The 25,498-nt window shown below is 41.0% G+C and overlaps 1 protein-coding gene across 1 annotated transcript in view; it reads right to left on the reverse strand.

The window, feature by feature from the left end:
* ptprt (protein tyrosine phosphatase receptor type T) overlaps window positions 1-25,498 on the reverse strand; it is a 464,808-nt gene that overhangs the window by 280,235 nt on the left and 159,075 nt on the right. Inside the window, exon 7 of the mRNA XM_036571590.1 lies at window positions 11,451-11,744. Within this exon, the coding sequence (XP_036427483.1) occupies window positions 11,451-11,744 (294 nt within the window). The remainder of the gene's footprint in view (window positions 1-11,450; window positions 11,745-25,498) is intronic.

Genomic DNA, 25,498 nt, shown 5'->3' on the forward strand with positions numbered 1-25,498 from the left:
GCAGAACCCACATTGGTGCTATGTAGAACCATTTTCAAAAAGGTTCTGTATAGAACAACACATTCTCCATCGATCTGAAGAAACATATCACCATGAACCCTTTAAGCATGCAAATCGGAGTGTTTATGTTTCTATATAGAACCGCTGTCTTTGCTAAAGAACCCTTGAAGAACCTTCTTTTTTAAGAGTGTATGTGGGGTGAGAGAGGAGGAATGCAGTCCAGACTTTCATTACTCAAAGTGGAAGAAAGAAAGGAAGAAAAGTAGAGTTTGGAACATTGAAGCAGATCATATTTAGCTGCTCATGTGAGGCTGCAGTGAACACAGGCCTCCATCACCCGAAACAAAGCCCAGCACTCTGGAGAACAGAAAGAGAAATGAAAACGAATTTTAGCAGAGTAGCAATCTCTGCACAGACGCCCTCCTTAAGCAATCAATGTCGTATAAAAGCCTTCTACATATTTCATGGGCTCATAAAATGACAAATTAATCAGCGACTGATTGTAAAAGTGATGAAATGAAAATAAAATCACCACTCAAAGCCCTCTGGTCCTGTTGGTTTTGTGTTTATGACTCGACTCAGTTGTTTTCTTGTTGCTGATTGTAATTGTCACCTGACCCACACTTAAACTCAGCAACTGGGACAGCTGTTGTGAAATTTGTCGTAGGCTGGTGCATGAGAGGCCACGAGTCAGCGGGTTTCTGGTTATACCACGTCTCAGAAAATGACTGTTTAAAGGCGCCATGGAATGGAACTGTATTTATATTAGTGAAGTTGAATAAGGAGAAGAAGTAAAGACTTAAGACTTTTACTTTAGGTGCAAAAACTACTGACCAATCGGATTTAATGTTTAGATGTGGTGCGAAACCTACCGACCTATCAGATTTAGCTTTTAGATCAGGTGTGAAACCTACCGACCAATCAAATTTAGCTTTTAGATCAGGTGTGAACCTACTGACCAATCAGATGTAGCTTTTAGATCAGGTGTGAAACCTACTGACCAATCAGATCAGTAGATAATTATTTTTAATGGAGAAATATATTTTTCCTAGTAATTTTGGTCCATTTATCATAAAATTTTGACATAACATAAAGGGCCACTGCCTTTTTCAAACTAGGTCAAAAAATTAAAAATCTATATAAGTTTTTTATTTTATTGTTCTGTTTTAAAACACTGGGTTATGAAAAAGTATAAATACATATTTTTTCCTGCAGGAAAAACTCATTTAGGCACACAGTTGGACTTTAGGAGAACATTTACGTTGTTTGTATCTTGATGAACAAAGAGGTACCTACACAGAACCTTTATTTCTGACAGTGTAGGCACTTTCAGTGGTGGACAGAGGTCAGACTTGGGCACTCTGATGCTCCAACCCAGTTGTTTGGCCATAATGACTTGGCTCTTGTCACAGTCACTCAGCTCTTCACATCTGCCCAATTTTCCCACATCCAACACGTCGACTACAAGAACCGAGTGTTTGTTTACCTTCTAACATATCCCGGATTATTCGCTTCATCTGTGATGCTCATAATGTTTTGGCTCATTGGTGTACACTTTATTTTATCACCATAGCTATGAAAATTGACAGTGTTTCCTGATGACATTGCCATACACCATATAAACAGATATTTTATTCCGTAAATCAGTGTCTGTATGAATAACTGAAAACAGAATGTGTTAAATGTGAGGGGGAGGGGAGAATAAGACAGTGAGAGAGAGAATCAAGTGAGAAACAGAAGAAAACAAAGGCGTGAAACAAATAAGGGGGTAAGTAATGGCTCTCTGCTTGATTTTTGCTACTTATTAAACCTGCTTTTGGTGCTCAACACGATACCAGGTGAAACCGGTGTTTAATATGAATCTCACAACACGGGCTCGCTTGTTGATTAATGCACTTTAATCATCATGCAGAACAGAGCTGGTGGGGGAGGCTGTGAGATGAATGTCCGACACACAGACGACCAAAAGCTATTAAAGGAGTAGTGAAAACGATAATGCGTCTCACCATTAAACAGAGGTAATGGAGACGATTTAGCATCGTCTCATCTGTATAATCATAACTGCCTTCTATTGTGTTACTGATGATGTCTGATTTTTGGCTGATGGACGCTGCCTGTTAAAGTTTGGAGATACACAGCTTTTCAAAACGTTTCTAAGAAAAATCAGCATTATTTGTATTAAAGCTTTTTTTCAGAAAGGTTAATGTACACTATAAACTTTTACATAAGGTGTAAAATCTACTGGCCAATCAGATTTAGTTTTTAGATCAGGTGCAAAAACTACTAAACAAACAGATTTAGCTTTTAGATCAGGTGTGAAAACAACCAACCAATCATATTTAACTTTTAAATTAGGTGTGAAAACAACCAATCAGGTTTAGCTTTTAGATCAGGTGTGAAAACTACCAACCAATCATATTTAACTTTTAAATTAGGTGTCAAAACAACCAATCAGGTTTAGCTTTTAGATCAGGTGTGAAAACAACCAATCAGGTTTAGCTTTTAGATCAGGTGTGGAAACTACCAACCAATCAGATTTAGCTTGTGAATATGTATGTACTGTTTATTTGTTGAATTTAACATATTGGAAAAAATAACATACCAAATGGGGACTGTTCAAAAATTACAGCACATTTTACATATTTTATTTATTTTATGGTTTTCCAATGTTACCATATAAATAGAAACTGTGCACAAAAATTAGCAGAAAAAGTGCACATTTAAGTGTGTCCTCTGCAGAGGATGTGTTCACTTATTTTCACTTAGAAAATCAACAAACCAAATTCAACAAATTTATGCAAAAATCTCACGTCTCAGAAACGTTAAGTTCTCATGAGAAGAAAAAACATTCTGAGTGTGGAATGTAAGTTAATTGTAACTTCCTCCAAGCAACTCTGGAGCATTTCTCGGCCCCCACGGCCCACCACTCACACTGCGCTATGGCCCCCCCAAAGCAAAAAGTTTCGGCACCCCTGGTTCAGAGCATGGTTTTGAGGGATATTCAGGTAGAGAGCGATTCTGAGGCGAGTCAAAGACAATCTGAGTCAGTAAGTGTTAACAGGACGTCCTTTAATGTCAGGAGACTTTCAGGCTCCGTTAAGGGGTTAAAGCAGCTGAAGTGAATCCAGCAGCACCTCACAGACCCCTCGGGCGGCCCTCACCTGACCGGCCCCTCCACACCTGTCTGCTTCAATCTGCCCGAGTCTGACAGCTGAACACGGCCCTCAGTGTGTGTGTGTGTGTGTGTGTGTGTGTGTGTGTGTGTGTGTGTGTGTATGCGCGTGTGTGGGTGACAGGTAAACACTGCCGTCACTTCACAAAACACATGTTCTTCCAGCCGCGCTTCACCTCTCCTCAATCCCTCATTCCCCTCCTCCTCCTGCTGCCATCTCTCTCTCTCTCTCGCTCGCTCGCTCACTCCTGAAACGCCTGGCTGAGTCTGATATGATGAAAACAGACAGCGGCTTCCGCATCGATCTCACACGCACTGACCAGGAGGCTTTAATAGATGCGATAATCAAGCTCATCAATGTGCAGTCAGATTCCTCTCTCTCTCTCTCTCTCTCTCTCTCTCTCTCTCTCTCTACCTGTACACATTAGAGGGATTTGACTGAGCTGTCAATAACGTCACGTCGAAGCTTCCGATGAAAAATGTAGAACTGTGAATGTTTCTTAGCTGCCGGAACAGGAAAATCGAAATGACCGCTCTAATCGTGTTTTCTCTTGCAGTGGACGTTGACTTTTCTAATTACGTGTTTGGTCCAGATTACAGAGCTGATCAATGCTGGGAAAAGGTCACAATAACACTTTATATTAATACAATAACTATAATAATCTATAAACACATTCAGTTTTAATGCATACATAAGGCCAGTGATCTGACATCAGGAAGAAAGTGACCAAAAAGGATTGGAGGGTCCACCTCCATCAGATTTTAAATTTATCAGTCATGCCAGGTCAGGTCTTAGAGTTGTGGGTCAATTTTCAAATTTAGCAGTACCAATCTGACCGGGTCGGATCGGGTCTCAGAGTTGCGGGTTAGGTATCAAATTTAGCAGTACCAGTCAGGCATAGTTGGATTGTGTCTTAGAGTCACACGTGTGAGTTGGGTTCAAGTGCTAATTTAGTAGTACCACTCAGGCCAGGTCGGGTTTCAAATTTAGCGGTACCAGCCAGGCCTAGTCCAATCGGGTCTCAGAGCTGCGTGTTAGGTATTAAATTTAGCACTACTAGTCAGGCCTAGTCGGATTGGGTCTCAGAGTTGCGGGTTAGGTATCAAATTTAGCAGTACCAGTCAGGCCTAGTCCAATCGGGTCTCAGAGTTGCAGGTACCGGTTGGGTTCGGTTACTAAATTTTGTAGTACCATTCAGGCCTAGTCGGGTCACAGAGTTGCAGGTCAGGTTTCAAATTTAGCAATACTAGTCAGGCCTAGTCGGATCAGTCAGAGTTGCAGGTATGGGTCGGGTTCAAGTATTAAATTCAGCAGCACCAGTCAGGCCAGGTCTGGTCTCAGATTCATGGGTCGGGTTTCGAACTCAGCAGCACCAGTTGAGTGGGGCTGGGTCGGGTTCGGGCTTTATTTTCACGGTAAGTCAGCTTGAATCCAGTGAACTAGTACATCATTCACACCTGGGGAACGGTGTACCTGTAATCCCAGAGCGTCGGATCACACTGAACTGATCCGAGAGGAATTATACAATTTCTATTCAAATGTGCGAGCGCTCCCATCTCCTCTCCTTTAGCTCTCCAGCTCGGCTAAATTAGTCTTGGTTCTCCGTCCGTTTGAAAAGTCCTGACTGAGGCCTTTTCGCTTCTCTCGGGGCAAAATGACAACGCAGCCTGAGAATCAAACCGTGGGAAAAGGTGAGAGACGGCACTGTGTGTGTGAGAATACATGTTTTAGCACATTTTCAGGACAAAAAAATCCTAACTGTAGTAAAACCAGAGAAAAAAGTACTGACCTCCTGGGACATCAACATGCTCCTGACTTTGAAAAGTTTTTAAAAGGTTTTTTGTTGGATTTTTTTTTTATTTTTACACAATGAAAGAGCAACATGGCTTATTTTTTTGGGTTCCTGCTGTTAAGACTAGGGTTACACTGAGGATTAGGCTTAGAAAACATGTTATATTTGGCAGGAGGTGAATAAGGTAACGGAAGCACCGCATGAAACATCTACATTGATCTGTCCATTATATCAGAAACATCCACAGTATAGATTTACTTTGTGCATTTACAGACTGTAGCTCATCTATAAATCACCCCCCTCTACTTTGTCCATCAATAGAAATGGTCAGTGGTCCATCAATATCTGCTCAGTGGTGGTCTCACAGTGGTCTCTTTGCGCTGATTTGGGGGGATGTTAACTGTGCAGTAACCAGTCTGTAACTGCACACCTAAAAATGTCTATAATCTATATGGTGGGTGTTTCGGATAAAATGACCAATGAGTATAGGTAAATAATGTGATTTTTCCAATCTCGTGTGCATCGCTGTATTATATATAATATACATGTATATAATATATAGTAAAATATATAAAGTGTTTACATGTATTTATTACATATTGGGAAAGATTACTATTATGTATGGGTACATATAGGTACTTACACATAAGAAAACTATTTACAGCTGTTTATCTGTACAGTGTTTTTGCCAGTAGAAATGATATATAACATTACAAATTAAACATCAAAATCAATTACAAATCAAATATAAACTAAGATAAATATAGTAGTCAGTTGTTAGAGAGTGTTGTTTTCAATAAAGTTATGAATATGTAAGTTACAAGAACACAGGTTTGGTTCTTGCTGCACTCCAGCCACCATATGGATTTGTTCAATTCCATCATCTGATTTAATTCAATAAAATATTGATTGGATCAACTAGATATCAGATGGCAACTGTAAATACGAGACTTTGTCAAGGAAAAATGTGCAAATGGGTAAAATTACACACAGGACAATCACAATGGACTGTGGAATGCATATTCTCCTTCTTTATCATTCTCTTCATGTTTTTCTGCTGGATATTCTGGTCTGATTGAGAGATGAGGGCTTTTTGGAGTTTCCACGCAGCAACCATCCAAAGTCAGACTTTTTTCCCCATAGAAATGAATGGTGGAACTATGCGGTCAGAAGCTCATTGCACAAGTACACTACCAACCACCTTGGATACCTTAGAAACTGCTTGGCGACAGCCTAGCAACCACCAGGGAAACTATAGTAACTACCTAGTAAAACACCCAAGCAGTCATTACCAATACCACAGAATCACCTTAGCAACCACCTGAGACACCACAGCAACCGAAAATGCACTTTAAGCTCCAATATCAGTGTTTTCTGTTGCTTTTTTTTTAGCAAATGATTGATCACTGCTCAAATAAGTGAATAAATATGTATGTAAATGGCTCAGATGCCTAAGACTGCACTGGGGAGGGAGGGATGGGGGGCAGCACTGGAAAAGAAAACTAGTAAAAAGAACGAGAGAGCGACGGTGGGAGAGAAGAAAAGTGTATTCTGATCAGTGTCTCTCTCCCGCTGTGCCATCAGTGGCGCAGTGAAGCTCCTTCATCATAACCCTCACCTGGAGCACACACACGCTCAGCTCCTTCACCTGGATCACCCTCACTTCCTGCGGTTCACTCATCTGCTCGCTCGCTCGCTCTCCCTCTCATCTCATTATCTGTCAGTATATCAAATCAAGTGTGTCTCTATCTTCTTCATCCATCCCCGCAGGCCGCCCCACTGCGTTCATAATTACACCCGAAAATTACTGCTACCTCTCTAACCCCCCCTCCCTCTCTTTCTCTCTCTCTCTCTCACTCTCTCTCTCTCTCCCCCCACCTCTGCCGAATCTTCTCCGTCTCAATCATCATCAGCCCTGATTTGTGCCCTCTTTCCTCCAGAGCCCTCATTACAAACAGGGCGGATGTTATTCTACTGTACTTGCAGGATTTTCCAGGATTCTGTCTTTTGACTTTTCCTGTCTTTCAGATGAACAGATGGAGGAGTTCAGTGCAGAATCAGCAGAATCACTGCTCCTCCAGTAACAGCGCTCACCTCTGCTTCTCTCCGCTCGTCTGTCGACACTGGAGCACAAGACGCTTCCAGTAAAGTGGACAGTGAGCAGTGTTGGGGCAGCTGCTCGAAAGAAAGTAATCCAAAAAAATGAATCCATTACAAATTACTAATTACTTCTCTTAAACTGTGATGCAATTACAACGTAATCTATATTAAATTACTAATAATGTCTCGCAAACTGTAATGGAATTACAAAGTAATCCAAACAAAGTAATCCATGACAAATTACTACTTTTATTTTTATCAAAGTGTAATGAAATTAAAAGTAATCCAAAAAATAATCCATTACAAATTATTAATTACATTTCTTAAACTATAATGGAATCACAAAGTAATCCAAAAAAGTAATTCCCTACCAACTACTGATTACTTTTCTCAAACTGCAGTGGAATTACAAAGTAATCCAAAAAATAATCCACTACAAATTACTAATAACTTCTCCCAAACTGTAACGGGATTACAAAGTAACACAGACATAACCGTTTCAAAGTACTAATTAATTCTTAAACTGTAATGGAATTACAAAGTAATGAAAAACAAAACAATTACAAAGTATTAATAATTTCCCTCAAACTGTAACGCAATTACTTTACTTACCACTTCAGAGCTACTCTCTGAAACCCAAACCCATCTGTACTAACTGAAGTCCTCCTTTCTACAGTCTGACTGATATGAACATTTTGTGGCACTGAAACTGAATTTAAGGGGCGAAACATTCTGGTAACTGATAATAAAATCTGTTATAGTTTTATATTTTATGTTTTAATTTAAACTCTAGTATTTTGAGATACAGAGTGAGTTACTGACTGATACTGTCATTTCTCAATGTTTACACTCTTTAAAGTAAATAACCAGCTGAAACTCACAATCCTAAACTAGAAAAGTGCGTCTCTGGGAGAAGATACTGAGGGACTGCGCAGCTTAAAGCTAGCTAAGATGCTGCTGTGCATTTGCTGTGGTATCCCAGATGGCTGCTAGGGCATTGCTAGTGTATCCTCAGTGGTTGCTCAGCGGTTGCTACGGTATCCCAGGTGGTTGCTAGGTGGTTGCTGGTGGTTGCTATGGTATGGTACATGGTTAATGTGATGTTACTAGTGGTTCATCGTATTTTAATAACCTTATTTTAACCGTAATATAAGCTGAATGCATTAAAATTCTTTCCTTTGGGGAAAAATATTGTCATTTGACGATGATTGTATGAAAACTGTGCATCCGTTCAAAAAGCCGTACACAGTCACACCATTCCTGATCATACCAAACATTCCAGATTTGGAATGGTGTCAGGATCTTGAAAACTGCGGGATGAGTTAGCGGATAAAAATCTTCATACAGTTAAACGGGGGTTTATACTGAGTTCTCCTGTGAAACAACCATCTAACTCTGTCTAAGGTCTTATCTGAACTCAGCATGCTGGGACAGAACCAAGCGATGAGCTTAATCCCTGCCAATTACCCACAGGATAAAAACATGGTGCGAAGAATTTTGTGAAGTTGTGAAGTTTGCGATTCGAGGAAGCGTAAACACTCCTCCATTCATCCTGCTGCACAGTATGGAGACAATGCGCATAAAACAGAGCTGGAAAACGATGACAACTAAAATAAAGCTTGTAAAGTGGAGTCGGCTGTGACTTTGACTCCTGATCTACACTGAGGCCTTACATCTTTCACAGTTATTTCGCTCAGAGCGCTCGTCAGCCGAACGCTCGCGACGTGTAAGCCGGGCTGATTTAACCTCAGATTCCCTCTTTGTGAGTCTCCAGCCTGTGCTCTCCTCTGCGCTGCTCTTCTTTGTCCCAACACCAGCGTATCCACCGCGCTGTGTCCTTGACCAGTCCCCCAACCGCTGTTATTGCTTTTATTGCTTGTGAGCGCCCTGCCCAGAGACACCGTAAAGCGCTGGACAAAGAGATAGATGGAAGGGAAAGCCTTCTCACTGTAGCATCACAATGCCCACAGGGCGACAATTGAAGAGATGTAAGAGAGTCAAGGTACAATGAGGCATCTCACTGACCGCCTGTCAAAACTGTGCTTATTAAAAATCCCCTTTACCCTTCACACCATGCTTTAAAACCAAAAAAGCCTCATTTTTAATGTTAAACACTGAAGCATTTACTATCACTTTAGAATTACGTTGTCAGCTAAGGCTGCAACGGATGACTATTTCTAGAATCGATTAATCTGTTATTAATAAAGGTTCTGTTCAGGAACATTATTGGTTCATCGAGGTACAAACAGTGTAAATGTTCCCTCAAAGCTCCAACAGTGGTTTTAAGGTCTGATTGTGAACCTTAAATAAGTTTCTCCAGGTGAAAAGTTCGTATTTGTACCTTTTCATAACCGAATGTTTTAAACAGAACAGTAAAATAAAAGCCTGGAGACGAGACGGGGTGTGTGGAGTCAGTACAGCTTAGAACATATCATTTCAGTGGATTATGGTTCAGTTATGTTCCCTGACTGAAGGTACTGAGATGGAGCCTTGAGGGTTCCACCCCAGTGACAGGAGGGGCACTGACCCAGTGACAGTTTTGTATCTTTTTTCTGATTTGTGAAAATAGTGTTTGGGCTATTATTCGATTAATCGACTCATTGAAATATTATATCTTCTGTGCTTTTGTCTGATTAAAAGCGTCACATCTTCCTGAAGTGTACTGCATCCTGTTGGAATGATCGTAAGAGCTTTATTAAGCATTAGAGAACACTTTTGTTTTTAACCTTTCTTTCAAAGTAACTATAAAATGTGATTTCCATCTATTTTGGATGTAATGATGTAATACATTTGTTTAAAAATTTGTAGACCAGAACTGGATTTTCATCTTCCTAGTTGAGCAAATAGCCCAACATTTATAAAAAAGCTGTTATTGGGTTTTAAAGCTGTTTGTTTATTGTGTCAGGTGCGTAGGATTGTTTGAGATGAAGAAAGCTCCAGTTGTCCATTTACCTCCGACTTTGTGTAGAGGTGTGAATTGTTTTTCACAGCAGGGGGTTCTCAGTTCTCCTCTTTCACCCCTCATTGCTCACTAGCAGCTCAACACAGTCACAACATTCATACACACAGAAGTAAGAGACCTAATTTATCTAATAATCCAAATAACAAATGACCTTCCAAACAGGGGCACAACTGCTGGCAGGTGTAGCAATCAAACCAGGTTCACAGTGCAGGGGAGACCCAGCAACCAGGACTTTATTGGACCTCCTACAAGGATGATTCTACAGAACTGGTTCGAAATCAGAGCTGAAACACATTTGGGACTTTTAACTGATCTTGGACTTTAGATTAAAATTCTTTTGCTCTGAGTGACTCTAAACCATAATTATGATTATTATATTAAAACTAATAATTGAACATTCCATTTTGTCCCTACCAAAACAGTCATAACTCTACCAAACTGTACCAAATATGTCAGTAGTGACTGTTTCAGTGACAATTTTAGCTCCCTTTGAACTCAGAAACTCAGCAAACACAGCTTTAAACAGCTGTTCATACAGAAAATCATCATATTTTACATTAAAACACTACAAAGTGCTGAACTGCAGAAAATATGACGATTCTTAATGTTCCACACTGATTTTCAGACGTTGGGACACATTTACTTCAAAACAATGAGATCTAACTGCTCACCATGTGGCCATGAGGGACAGGGATGCAGCCTCACTTCCTGCTCTAAAGTGCAGGGGCGTGGCTAAAACAAGGCTCCGCCTACAGACTAAAACTCTTTTGGTAGTGACATGAAGCATCTTCTGAATTGATTTTTTATGTAAAAATGAAACTCATGATAAATCTAAATTATTCTACTTTACATTAAGGGTCGCAAATTAATTGATAGTGATATGCTTATAAGTAATTGCACACTCATTATATTATATATATATATATATATATGTGTATATATATATATATATTATATATATATATATATATAATATATATATATATATTTATACACTGCTTATTAATCATTGGTTACTGAACCTTAATGTATAGTGTTAACAAAAAATAAATAAATAAATATGCAAGGATTATTTTCCCAAATGTAAATTTAGGGATTAGGGGCAGACACCTCCCATAGAAAGTACAGTATAAATGATTGTATATATATTTAACTTATTATTATCTCTATTTTTTTGTTTATTTTTAAGTTTTTTATTCAGTTTGAACTTATTTAATAAAATGATCCGCATCACTACTTACAATTTTACACCCATAATGGTCCATTATTCATGGGCAGCTATGATAAAAAAACAGTATACCAGCCTTATCCTGCATTAGAGCACCAACTTGGCTGAGATACAGCAGATCCCAGCTACTGCAGAGCCTCCAACTGCTCCTCTTAATTCCCACCAAGTGCTTCTAATAGCCAGCGAGTTACCTACCTGCACACTTGGTGCGTGTGATGAGTGGCGGTCCTGGAGGTCCGGTGCCTCCCTCTCCGGGTCGAGTCAGGAGAACCTTAATCTCGTACTCGACGTCCGGGTCCAGATGCCACAGTTTGTAAGTGGGTGCGTCCACGATGTGCGTCTCTGCCCAGTTTCCAGTGGTCGTGCGGTACTCCACCTCCTTGAGGATGATTGGCCCATCGCCGATGATGGAGTTAGCATTTGGCTTGATCCACAGGTAGGTGGCGCCAACCGCCAGCAGCTCAGGAGGGGCGATTGGAGTCGGGGGAGCTGAAGAGGAGAAGAATCATCAGTATAAAAATGTCACAGTTACAGCAGCCAGAATTCATCCACTACAAGATATTCCTATTAATGCTAACGCAGCATCAGTGATGTGAAATCAACACTGAATTAAATAACATCAAACGAACTTCTGAATGTCTGAATCATTAGTGTCATTACTGTTAATTGTGTGTTATTGGGAAGATGTTTGGAAGCTGTTCAAAATCACTTATCAGCTCAGTTTTAGTTCATTTTTATTTAATAGGAGCACCATGCGTGTTAAATCTAAACTCTGGGATTATTGTAGTGAGGTAGTGTTGTAGTAGAGAAAATACTCCTATTTCACTGTAAAGGGTTAAGATCTTAAAACGCTGAATGGAAAATCATCCAATTAGGATAGTTCTCACTCTGGTATCTAGGCAGACACAGCCGAGCGAGCTCTCCCATTGGTTAGGACTTCAGGAGCTGGACTGACTACCAACATAATTAGAAACAAGCTTCAAATAAAACATATGGAATGTCTTTTGCAAGCTTCATTCTACGTGTTTAATCTAGAAACGTTTATGTGCGCCAGCATTAGCTTAAAGCTAACATACTATGAGTAATTCCATAAGGGCGCTAGTAGAAATTAGCCTAGAGGTGAATTGTCTCATAAAGGCCGAGCTCTAAAAGTCAATCAATTTATCAATTATCCTTTATTCAAACTCTGAGTGTATCGAGGGTGACCATTCATTACAATATAGCTGAGCCTATAGAGCAGGGGTATTTAATTAAAACTCAATAAGTTCCAGTTAGTGAACATTTCCTCAAGCAAAGGTCCGGAACATCATAATGTCTAACTTGCATCATGATTCAGTGCCATATACTGTTTACTGATGCAGTAGTTATGTAAACATCTTAAACAGTCGACAACTGAATGTCAAATCAAATAAAGTACAATTCAGTCATATTTTAACAATATTTATCGTCAGTTTTCTCTTTCTAGATCACGTCATGTGAAATAACTTCCCTCGGACTCACTTTCTTCTCCTGCTGTTTGTCGCCTCGTCACTCATTTGAGTCTCGGAGCTCATCGTAATGCACAGATCTGATTGGCTGAGAAGCATCACGTGTGATATTTACAATGCATGTGATTGGTCTGTGAGTCTCAGGGCCGCTAAAGCCGTACTGTAAAGGCTAGAAAAGTTACGCCGATTAAAATAGGACCACCCTGTCAAAATTAAATAATTCTCCATAGTTTATCGGTACAGGTCCACATAGGACAGCGTCTGGGTCCGAACTCGGACGGCGGTCCGCCTATTAGTGACCTCTGCTATAGAGAAACCTAGTACCTAGAAAGTAAACGTTAATTATTAGATAAATAAAAACAATGTTATGTTAGAATCATCAGTATTACAGAGTTAAATGTGCATTGGTTCATTTTTGTTTTTTTGGTTTGGCCTATATTTACTTGCTAATGCTATCTAAAGCAATAACATTTACACATTGTAATTAATGTGGAAAGAGAAACTGCACAGAATTCACACCTTCTGCTGTAGTATGTGACTCAGTTCACCAAAACAAGGAAGGAAAGCTTGCTGGGAGTCAGAATGCAGTGAGCTGGAGAACGCTGTGTGCTTATGGAGATCGTTAGGAGGTATCAGGCGAGCTTACTGGCAGCAGGAGCTCCAAAATAAACAAAGAAAATGTGCTCTAGAAGATTATTTGTGGAGGTGAGCTGCAGCTTTTCTCTGAACGTCCACCTCTCAGAGCAGCCAGACAAACTCCACCCACTCACACCAAACCCTTCAAGACTGCCTATAGTGTCTTCTGCATTTACTATCCAAAACCACCAGTGAACCTACACGAGTCTTCTGAGGTTTATATGGAATGTTGATGATGGAAAATAGCAGAAAATCTGAAATAATAAGTTTTATTTGGGGACTATTTTGCCTCACAACACTCTGCATGTATCCATCCACCATGTACCATGAATTCATAACCATTTCATGTAGGAACTTTCTGTGAGGGAGCTTTTGGAGGTGGACGTCTGGTTCCTATCACCACAAATTCTGAATCCAGAGTGATCCAGAGCTGGTCATTCTAGAAATAACATGTAAAATAGAAATAAATCTAACAAAAACATAACAGGGTCATCATGACAAGCACTTGTTTAATTGTTTTGTTAGAGTAAAATAGCTGGATTAATTTTTACGACCTCTCTTTATTCCTTAGAGAAATGTATTTCTACATGACCATTTCCAACCGTAGAATTAAACAGGACGATTCTGTTACTGTGCCTTTAAGACCAATATATTTAAATGAGCTCTGTTCTGATAGGCTGCCCTGCAATGTGCCTTATTCAGAAAGCAGTCCAAACTGAAACTCTCACTAACTACAGGCGAGTGCAGGGGCTAAACTGCTGTGGGCTGCTATGGGCAGATATAAATAAATGAGTTGGTTTTTGTGACATCACAAAAATAGTGACTTCCAAACAAGCTGAAACTTTGATACATCAAACATCAAACAACATCATTTCAAAAAAAAGGGGAAAATGTTGGTCTTCCCTAATATGGGCCCTTTAAAGAGCGCAGTAGGGTGAGGTTTCCTCTCGCCTGGTCTGTCTTCCTGCTTTTTGCTTTCTTTTCTATCATTAAGACTCTCTCTCTCTCTCTCTCTCTCTCTCTCTCTCACTTTTCTCTAGCAGTCTCTCTCTCGCTCTGCAGTGCCCACGTATCTCGCTCTCTCGCCCCACTCAGTGGGAGAGGGAGCAGACAGGCAGTAATGTGGGGTTAGGGGTGCATGGCGGAGCCTGAAGGACGCTGCCGACCGTGGCCGAGCCGCCCAGAGCCGCTCTAATGAGAGGCTGCTGCCTCTAGTGTGCCGTATAATCAACTAAGCAGGATTACCAAAGCCCATCTACCCTCAGCCTGATAACCACCAGCTCCCTGCACCGCCACCGCACCCTGAGAGGAACCTTCACCACCACCTGCCAACCTGCCACACGCACACTTACCCACAGCACAGCAGCACTGCAGAGGAGGAGCTGAGGCAAAACAGTACATTTTTCCATTTGAATGTATTCAGTTCAAATGGCCACATCATTTCCACATGAATAAAACATATTTATCGCTGAAACCCAAGGATTATACTGTGCTGATCTACACTAAATGGCCAAAAGTGACCAAACAGCCCTTCTAATGAGCGAGTTCGACTAATTTAACGCTTTGAACCCGAAGCCTGTTTTGCAGGCAACGAGTATAGCTGCTTTATGGCCTTCACAGCTTCAGAACGGTTTAAGCTACAGACGTAAACATATCAGACCACTCAGCAGACCCGGTCCTCACCAGTCAGCGTGACATCATCAAGCTATGACATCAGCATTGGGTAATCCAGCTTAAAAACACCAAAAATCCTGATCCAGCCGTCTGCTTTTAGCCTTCATATTACCACAAAGGGTTAAAATAGCACACATCAGAGCACTCACGATAGTAAACACGCAGCTAAGTTTGAAATTAAAAATAAAGCCTGTCTTGCTGTTTGTCAGAGTTTTAGCACTAAGCATGAATCCAGCAGTACAGAAAATCAATAAAAAGTCATGGCCACCTTATGCTAATCATTTATTTACTCGGTAATAAGCAATAACATCAACCACCATCAACATTCTTGCATTTTCCACTCAAGACTAACAATTTCTGAAAAGGTATTAAGTTGACACTTGTTTTCAAGATCTGGATAAGCAAAAATGTACAAAATTTTGCAAGCACTAGGTAAATTTTTGATCAAAAAGTAGTTAAATTCACAACAATATCAAAATTCCGTCAGCATTCACATGTCAAATAATGACATATGTGAGCAGCCCAGGGTCTCCTGTGTGGTTGGTGTAGCGCAGCGGGTAACATCTCTGTCTTCTACACTGTAGACTGGGGTTCAGTCCCCTGCCTGGGTAAACACCCTACACTATACCAGTAAGAGTCCTTGGGCAAGACTCCTAACACTCCCTTCACCTACCTGTGTAAAATCATCAAACTGTAAGTCGCTCTGGATTAGAGAGTCTGCCAAATGCTGTGAATGTAAATGTCTCCTGAAAATAACAACATATGACTCTCTCTCATGTAAATACTTCATAAATTGTAACTGTAATTAACCAAAATACCATAACAATTCCACCATATTATCCTAGAGTTCTAAGTGCTGAAGGGTCCAAAACCAAATTTTCCAGTCACAGCCTGTTTAATTCTGAGGGATAAAGAGAGATTAGAAAAGGTCATAATAAGGTAAATTTCATGAGTGGGAAATTATGGTCAGTTACAGCTTATATAATCTCCATAGAAAAGCACTGACCAATAGAATGTGACGCTCTGGAGCAGCTGCACATGATCCTAAGGTCTCATGTCCAATGCCCAGCTTGGGCTAGAGGGGTATAAAGCCCCCCAGCACTGGGCTGTGGAGCAGTGGAACTGTGTTCTCTGGAGTGATGGAGCTCCATCCAATACCTTTGGGATGATTATTGATCCAGAACTGACCATCCTACATCAGTACCTGACCCCACTAACGCTCAATCAGATCCTCACACAAAGTTCAACACCTGGAAGCCTTTCCAGAAGAGTAGAGGCTGTTACTGCAGCAGAGGCCTCATTAATACCCTTCATTCCAGAAGAAATGTAAAAGATTACGGGCGTGTAGAGAGATATATTTAATTCTTATGAAAATGGTGTGAATATTAGTGAAGCAAATTCAGTGCATTAGTGAAAAAACTAGTAAAGTAATAAAATAAATCATGTTTTTACAGAGTTCTGTTTGATTTGCTGTTCAGGTTTGATTTTTGTCATATTTTTGATGTAAATGGACACCAAGAGGCTGTTCATCAAGTGAGCTGTCATGTGTAAATTGTGACTGTGAAGAACTGGCAGCATTAATATGCTGGCGGTAATTTAGCTCTCCTGTAATTTGAGTTTGCGTGAGCGGCGCTTCCTGTCAGCAGATTTTGATTCAATGGGGGTTTACGGTTCTTGAAATATAAGGGCCTGAATTTTTGATGGGCTGGATGTTTACAGCAAGAGTTATTGATTTAGAGTCTCGGGCCGCAGATTGAGTGGGTCTCGCTGAGGGTTTCTCTGATTGGCCAGCTACTTCAGGGGGGCTTCGGCTGATTTGTTCAGTGCTTTGAGACCTCATAATCGATTGGCTGTCCATTTTCAAACCCGTGCTGTTGAGCGGCTGTGCGTTTCAGAGGCTGGTGTTGATTGGTTAGATGTTCTGTGTACAGCTGAGTTTTGAAAATTTCACTTATTGAAACAATTATACTTCTTCTTTAGTTTGGTTTGCTTTGAACATATTCTTACAATGATCTGCATCAAATCAAGGACATTTGAAGGGGAAATCCACCAAATTCTCAAAGTTTCTGCATAAATAAGTCTTTAAGATGTTACCAAAGTCATTTAGAGTAGTTTAATCTGTTCTAGAGTCAGAAAAGTTCAGAGTGGTGGTGATAGGAACCAGACGTCCACCTCTAAAAGCTCCCTCACAGAAAGTTACTACATGAAATGGTTATGAATTCACTGTGTGATGACTGAGACTATTTAAAAACACATCCATAGTGGAGGGATACATGCAGGGTGCTGTGAGGCAAAATAGTCCCCAAAGAAAACTTATTATTCTTACAATAAGTCTTACTATCATTCAGTCTTGTTATTTATCATTCTCAGCACTGCAGTGACACTGACGTGGTGGTGGTATGTTACTGTGTGGTACAAGTGGATCAGACACAGCAGTGCTGCTGGAGTTTTTAAACACTGTGTCCACTCACTGTCCACTCTATTAGACACTCCTACCTTGTCGGTCCACCTTGTAGATGTAAAGTCAGAGACGATAGCTCATCGGCTGCTGCACAGTTTGTGTTGGTCATCCTCTAGTCCTTCATCAGTGGTCACAGGACGCTGCCCACAGGACGCTGTTGGCTGGATATTTTTGGTTGGTGGACTATTCTCAGTCCAGCAGCAACACTGAGGTGTTTAAAAACTCCAGCAGCACTGCTGTGTCTGATCCACTCAGACCAGCACAACACACACTAACACACCACCACCACGTCAGTGTTACTGCAGTGCTGAGAATGACCCACCACCCAAATAGTACCTGCTCTGTGAGGGTCCATGGGGGTCCTGACCACTGAACAGGGTAAAAGGAGGCTAACAAAGTCTGCAGAGAAACAGATGGACTACAGTCTGTAACTGTAGAACTACAGAGTGAAACTATATGGTCAGTGGAGCTGATAAAGTGGACACTGAAGGTAGAAACAAGGAGATGGACTTAATGAAGAAAATATCCTGAAGTTTGGGGATGTCATGTTTTTGCCATATCCTGCACCCGTATCAACACCGAAGCATTCCGATCGACCTCCAGTCCGAGTTCTGAGTCAGTTTTCCGAGGTTCAGGGTTTCTGGCGTTTCTGGCGTTCGTGCTGCTCCCAGTGGCCTCATTCAGAGAGAATAACAGTTAAAGAGGAGCTCTCTAAGAACCACAGCCTGTCAGACTGACTAACGCAGCCGAGGAGCAAAAACGGGAAAAAACAATCGACTGAAATAGCAATGAATGAAAAAAAGCAAAGAACGTCTTCACCACCTCCAGCTACGCACCAGCGTGAGTTTAAAATTCAGCTGCTCGAGAGAGAGAGAGAGAGAGAGAGAGAGAGAGAGAGAGAGACCTAGATAAAGAGGGAGAGAAAAGGAAAGAGATACAGAGAGAGAAAGAGATACATGTAGAGAGAGAGAGGAAGGAGAGAGAGAGAGAGAGAGATAAAAACAGAGAGAGAGGGGAGAGAGAGAGAAAAAAAAGAGAGAGGGGAGAGAGAGAGAGAAAGAGAGACAGAGAGAGATAAAGAGGAAGAGAAAAGGAAAGAGAGATACAGAGAGAGAAAGAGATACATGTAGAGAGAGAGGGAGAGAGAGAGACAAGGGAGAGAGAGAAAAAGTAAGAGAGAGAGAGGAGGGAGGGAGAGAGAGGAAAAGAAAGAGAGAGAGAGAGAAGGGAGAGAGAGAGAGAAAAAAAGAAAGAAAAAGAGAGAGAGAGAAGGGAGAGAGAGAGAGAAAAAGAAAGAAAGAGAGAAGGGAGAGAGAGAGAGAGAAAAAAGAAAGAAAAAGAGAGAGAGAGAAGGGAGAGAGAGAGAGAAAAAGAAAGAAAGAGAGAGAGCGAGAGAGAGAACAATTTACTGGAGCTGCAGTCTCAATGCTGACAAAGAATGCAAACAGAAAAAGACGGAAGGAATGCAAGTGATGGAGAACGAACAGAAGATGAAAGAAGAAGTGAGTGAGGAGAGAGAGAAGAAGAAGAGCAAGCAAGAGAGCAAGAGAGAGAGAGAGAGAGAGAGAAAGATGGAGAGCGAGAACATTTGCAACCCAGTGCTGCAGAGCCTCATTTCTAAGAATGCGATAAGAAAAAGAAAGAAAGAAAGAAAGAAAGAAAGAAAGAAAGAAAGAGATCGAACAGCTGAATTTAAGAAGATTAAGAAGAGGAAAGTGAGAAAAGAGAGAAAGAAAGAGGGGATAGAGATAGAGTCTCTCTCTCTCTCTCTCTCTCTCTCTCACACACACACACACCTGATCCCCAGCTCAACAAAAGGAGCATTTCCCGTTCACCGGGGGGCCCTTTCACTCCAGGAGAAGCCCATTTCCTCTGGACATAAGTGGCTTCCTGCGTGTGCTGTGTGCCTGTTTGCCTGTTTGCTGTCTGCGACTGTCGGTGCTCCTGATGTTTGTGTTTGGGTCTGACAAAGAAAAGAACACTAACTCTATAAAACCAGGGACGGATTACTGACCGGGTCAGTGGGGTCAGAGCCCGGGGTCTCAGGGGGCCTCAGACCATGACTCGAGGGGGCTCAGATACTCAGAACAGTCCACTGCAGATAAAATGTGGTTAAATGAAGCTCAATCACTACAGAAGACGAAACGAAGGGAAATAAACAAAGAACTCTGATACAAATAAAGTTTATTGATTATAAATATATTTAGAATAAAGTTCTCACCTTCAGTTTTCTGTTATCACTAGCTCAGGAGATTTTGTAGTTGGGATGTTTTAGATAGTGTCATAGTGCACAGTGTTAACCCTTTACACTTCAAAAAAAAAGATGGTTCTTCAAGGGTTCTTTAGGGAAATAATTTATTATTTATTTATTTATTTTTGCATGGTGAACTCCTCTTCAGATTGATGGAGAATATGTTGTATATGGTTCTATATAGCACAAAAAGGGTTCTGATATTGTTACAATGTCCAGCTTGTATACAATAGAAGAACCATTTTTGGTGCTACATAGAACCATTTTCAAAAAGACTCTACATAGAACCATATACAACACATTCTCCATCAGTCTGAAGAACTCTTTTATGATGCAAAGAACATTTTAATCATGCAAAGGGTTCTTTGAGTATTCATGGTTCTATGTAGAACCATTTTCATTACTAAATAACCCTTCAACTGTTATGATGTCAAGCTTATAACAATAGAAGAACCCTTTCAGGTGCTACATCCAACCATTTTTAAAAGGTTCTATATAGAACCATCTACAACACATTCGCTATCCATCTGAAAAACCCTTCCATATTGCACAGAACCCTTTAATCATGCAAAGGGTTCTCTGAGTGTTCATGGTTCTATATTAGAACTATTTTCTTTACTAAAGAAACCTTGAAGAACCATCTTTTTAAGAGTGTAGAATGTTGCACACTAACAAGGATAATTGTGTTTTGCTCAAAGTGCACATAAACAGGAACCTGAACTATTGTTCATTTCTCTCCTCTCAGGTGTTTGTTTTATTTGTTTGCTCATTATGCTTCATTAAAGACCCTCGTGCCCAGAGGCCTCGCAAGACGACGGTCTGTCCAGCGCAGAACTCACGAAACGCTCTCTTGTTCTCTCACACTCCTCCACCCCCCCTCCTTATCACAGCCTCCTGCTAAATGGAGTTGGCTCCCAATTCCCCTCACTGATACCACACACTGTACAGCAGGAACATTAGCGCTAGGCTAACCGCTCGGCTATCGGAGAGTGGAGCAGGTGCAGTGTGTGTGAGTGTGTGTGTGTGTGTGAGTGTGTGTGTGTGTGTGAGTGTGTGTGTGTGTGTGAGTGTGTGAGTGTGTGTGTGTGTGTGAGTGTGTGTGAGTGTGTGTGTGTGTGTGTGTGTCAGTGTGTGTGTGTGTGTGTGTGTGTGTGTGTGTGTGTGTGTCAGTGTGTGTCAGTGTGTGTGTGTGTGTGAGTGTGTGTGTGTGTGTGTGTGTGTGTGTGTCAGTGTGTTGTGTGTGATGCGTGTGTGTGTGTGTGTGTGTGTGTGTGTGTGTGTGTGTGTGTGTGTGTCCAGCCCTGTAATTTCAGTCTTTATCACCTGTTTTCCGCAGGGAGGCTTTAAGACTGGGCTGGATTTGCCAAAAAAAGCTCCAGAAATCCCACCTGCTATCTGATCAGAGCCCGCGGGGCTCCGGCTGATAGCGCGCTGGAGCGGCCAGGGGGTCGGCGGCTAAAGCGCCGGCCGCAAAATGGGAATTTGTGGCCGTGAAACAACAATTACTGAAATCTGTTTCTACACTTTTCTGAACAGGCCAGAGACGCAGACGCAGCTGAGACAGACGGAACAAGATCAGCAGACAAACACAAACAAACACGCTGCTTTGATATCAGCTCATCTCAAAATCTCACAGTCATCATTTCCTTAGGTTTGAATTACATTACTTAGTACTGAGGTGTCATTTTCAAGGCTGTGGCTGTTCATACATGCACATCCATAACCTCTATATACAGAACCATTTCCATGCTTAAATGGTTCTTTGCATAATGAAACGGTTCTTCAGATGGAGAATGTGTTGTATATGGTTCTATATAGCACCAAAAAGGGCTTTGCTATTGTATACAAGCTTGACACCATGACAGTAGAAGAACCCTTTTTGGTGCTATATAGAACCCTTAGTTCTAGATAGAACCATTTCATGCTTAAATGGTTCTTTGCATGGTGAAATGGTTCTTTAGATTGATGGGACATGTGTGGTATATTGTTCTGTGCAGCACTAACATGAGTTCTGCTATTGTATACAAGCTTGACATCATAAGAAAAGAAGAACACTTTTTGGTGCTATATAGAACTGTGAGTTCTGTTTAGAACCACTTTTATTTTGTTCTTTTAAATTGTTCTTTGCATAGTGAGATAGTTCCTCAGATTGATAAAGAAAGTGCTGTATAAGGTTTTATGCAGCACCCAAAAGGTTCTGCTATTGTATACAAGCTTGACACCAAGTAGAAAAAGCCTTTTTGGTCCTAGATACAACCCTTAGTTCTATATAGAACCATTTAATGCTTAAATGGTTGTTTGCATTGTGGAATGATTCTTTAGACTGATGTGTTGTATTGCTTGACACAATAACAATAGAAGAGCCATTTTCGGTGCTATATAGAACGTTAAGTTTTACATAGAACCGGTTACTGGTAAAATGGTTCTTTAAATTCATGAAAAATGTGTTGTTTCTATATAGAACCTTTTTGAAAATGGTTCTATGTAGCACCAAACAGCGTTCTTCCATTCATTACAAGCTTGACATCATAACTATAGAAGAACTCTTTTTGGTACTATACAGAACCATATACAACACATTCTCCATCAATCTGAAGAACCATTTCACCTTGCAAAAAACATTTCTATATAAAACTCTTGGTTCTGGTGCTACATAGAACCATTTAAAAAAAGTAAGATATATAACTGTATACAATGCATTCTTCATCACATAGAATTGTTCTACATAGAACTCATGGTTCTAAATAGAACCATTTCCTTTAGCGAAGAACCCTTGATGAACCAAGTGTGTGCTGGTAATGTTTTTAACACTGTTAACACTGAGTGAGTTAACCTGTCAACAGTGGCCCCACTTTTGCCTGAAACGTCATACCCAAAGTAAAGGGGGCGCTGTTCCCACATACTCTGGGCTACAGTCATGATCTCAGTCTCATTTGAAAGGAAACACTGTCAGTTTATGAGAGTAACTGTATGAGTTACAGACACAGTAACAGAGTCTAGAACAGAGGAGTTTATTTCCTCCTGACTCTCTGATCTCTAAACTGATCTCTGACTCTTGCCGTGTTATCAGACCTCATGTTTTGGGTTATGGTGTCTCTGTGAGGCGGAGAGTCTCTGAAGGTGAGACACACAGATTTGATAGTGTTTGATCATTCGGTGCTGATGCTGCAAATGAGACGATCACAACTGCTGTGAGTCACGGATCATAAAAGGTTTGTGGGACTCGAATCCTGAGATTTCGAGCTTTCTAACGGTGTATGGCATCACCGTATCGCTGGAAGACTTGATGGATAAAAATGACGTAAAAATAAACGGAAGCTTCGATGAAAGTGTGAAAGGTAAAACAATAAAAAGATAAAGAGCAAAGTTAATAGTTTTAATATGCCACAGTACACAATAAAACTTTCAGCTCTTCTGGCCTTGTAAAGCGTCCTGCACCAAACTACACAGAAACCTTCATATATCTATACATCACCTGGTACAACTAGCTGAAGCGTGACACTTCAGTCTCGGGGGGACAGACAGAAACTCACAAAGGCTCTGTGACAATCCGAGAACTGAGAAAGGTGGATAATAACCTGCTGCTTTTCCCTGGACCCCTGTCCTCTCTCAGCACATCATGTGCTGGGTTCCTGATGGAGATTTGATACTGTTTGTATCTCTCTCTCTTTCTCTCTCTCATTCTGTCTCTTTCTCTGGATGGTCATCTTTCAGGAGTGCTGGAAAGGTTTTCAGCTGATGCCCACAAAGAAAGCTTTAATCAAAGGTGTGCACTGCCACTGCACCCCCAAAAGGAATAAGGGGAAAAGGAGGGTGCGGGAGAGCGACCGAAAGACAGAGAGATGAGTAGAAGACATGTGATAGAACGGAGACACTTCAAAACCCCCTCTGTGTGATGAGGTTTGGACAAACAAAAGCAAAGCTCAGGGGACCTAGAGAGAAAGAGTGGCGTGCGAGCTTCAGGGAGAGCAAGAGAGAGAGAGTCTCGTGAATTCACAGCGTTCAAAGACAGCACGCTGAGGACGCCTGCGCATAAAATTCGAGCTGCTCCAAACACGAGCAGGACACTCGGCTCTCCGGCGTGACGCTGAAGCGCAGACTCGGCCCAAGAAAAGGATTCAAAGCAGATTTATTACAATACACATACATGAGGTGTTTTGAAGTGGAGGGGGTGGTGATGGGGGGGGTGCTGCAGCTGGAGGGTAGAGAGTACATAAATAAATAAATATTTTCAGCTCGTATGCACACAGATAAATAAAGTGGCAGCACTGTTTGAAGTGCTAACTCCGTGGCTGCCGCTTATCTTGGCTGCAGTATTAGAGCTCTAATCCATCTGTGCACTGAAGGCACACACAGTCCCAAAATCCTCCACTAATACCTTTTCTTCCTCTCCAGCTACGTGTAGATGACACAGGTCTGCCCTTCACACAGATATATACACATACCGTACAGTGCAAGAGGCAGACCACCCCTCATTTACTTAATTCCCAGTCAAAACAACCATTAAGGATGTTATTCATTACGTTTTAGAGAGAAACAGTATTTAGTGTGTACAGAAATCTGCAGACACACCTCCAAAGTTCAGTCTTAGAAGCTGGTTGATCATTTTCTGAAGTAATCAACACATTCAGTGGTGTTGAGGTCTGGACTCTGGGGTGGTCAGTCCATCGTTCAGCTTCTTTGTTTGATGTGTCCGTCTCCTTTTCTCAGTGAGGCTCTTCTTGATCAGCTACACATCCTTTCAGACCCACAGCGCTGAGTCATCTTCTCACAGTGGAAGGATGGACAGAAACACCTGTGGATGTTTTCAGATCTGAAGCAGCTTGATTTTCTCCTCTCTCTCAGAGATGAAAGCTTAAAGTGCTGTTTATCTGATGGGGCAGTTTTGGGGTCGACCAGCTCTTCCAGGTGGTTGTTAGGAGCCACATTTACTCTGGAGCTGTTAAACAGTTTTTAAACTCTTGTTGTTTTCACTTCAATTTTTCTTCCACTGTCTCTTTCCTTATGCAGGTAGATTATCTTATTTCTAGTCACAAATATCTCCTGAAAAATGAATAAGTTGTTTATGGATAATTTGTCTCGAAGTGAAATAAATGAATGGTGGTCTCTGACTTTTACACAGTTCTGTAGATATAGATACACACCTTAACTGGAGACACCTATAATTCTGCCCATTATGTAACCCATTACATAACTAAATATCTAATTACTGATTTACATACAAAGTGTAGCAAAATAGCAACTGATCAAACCTAACAATGCTGCTTTTAGATGTTGGTGTTGCTCGTTCCAAGTCCCATATTGCCCCACTTCAATGTCAATATGAATGGATATTAAAAATATCCAAATTTAAAAACTACCATAAACAAAGTCTCAAAACTGTTTAAAACAATGAGAGTGTTTACATGCACTAAATAATCCCATTATAATCGTATTTCTGCAGTTATCTGATTATTTAAATGGTCATGTAAACAGCACACTCTGATTTCTTAGATCAGAGTAAGGTCTAGAAATCTGATTAAGAAATCCAATAAAGAGGCTGGATTTTAGCTCAGTAATTAGATGTATCAGTGCTGTAAACTCTTACTCTGATTTCTTTCAGATTTTCTTTCGAAAACACACCACGGTACCGGAAATAAGCGAGCTGCGTCGCCGCGGAACGCAGCAAAACACTTTTGGAGTGACACTGAAACCAAATACATGCTTGGCGAAATGAAGGATTTCAATATTATTC

The sequence above is a fragment of the Colossoma macropomum genome, unplaced genomic scaffold (genome assembly GCF_904425465.1).
Source record: "Colossoma macropomum unplaced genomic scaffold, Colossoma_macropomum, whole genome shotgun sequence".
NCBI lineage: Eukaryota > Metazoa > Chordata > Actinopteri > Characiformes > Serrasalmidae > Colossoma > Colossoma macropomum.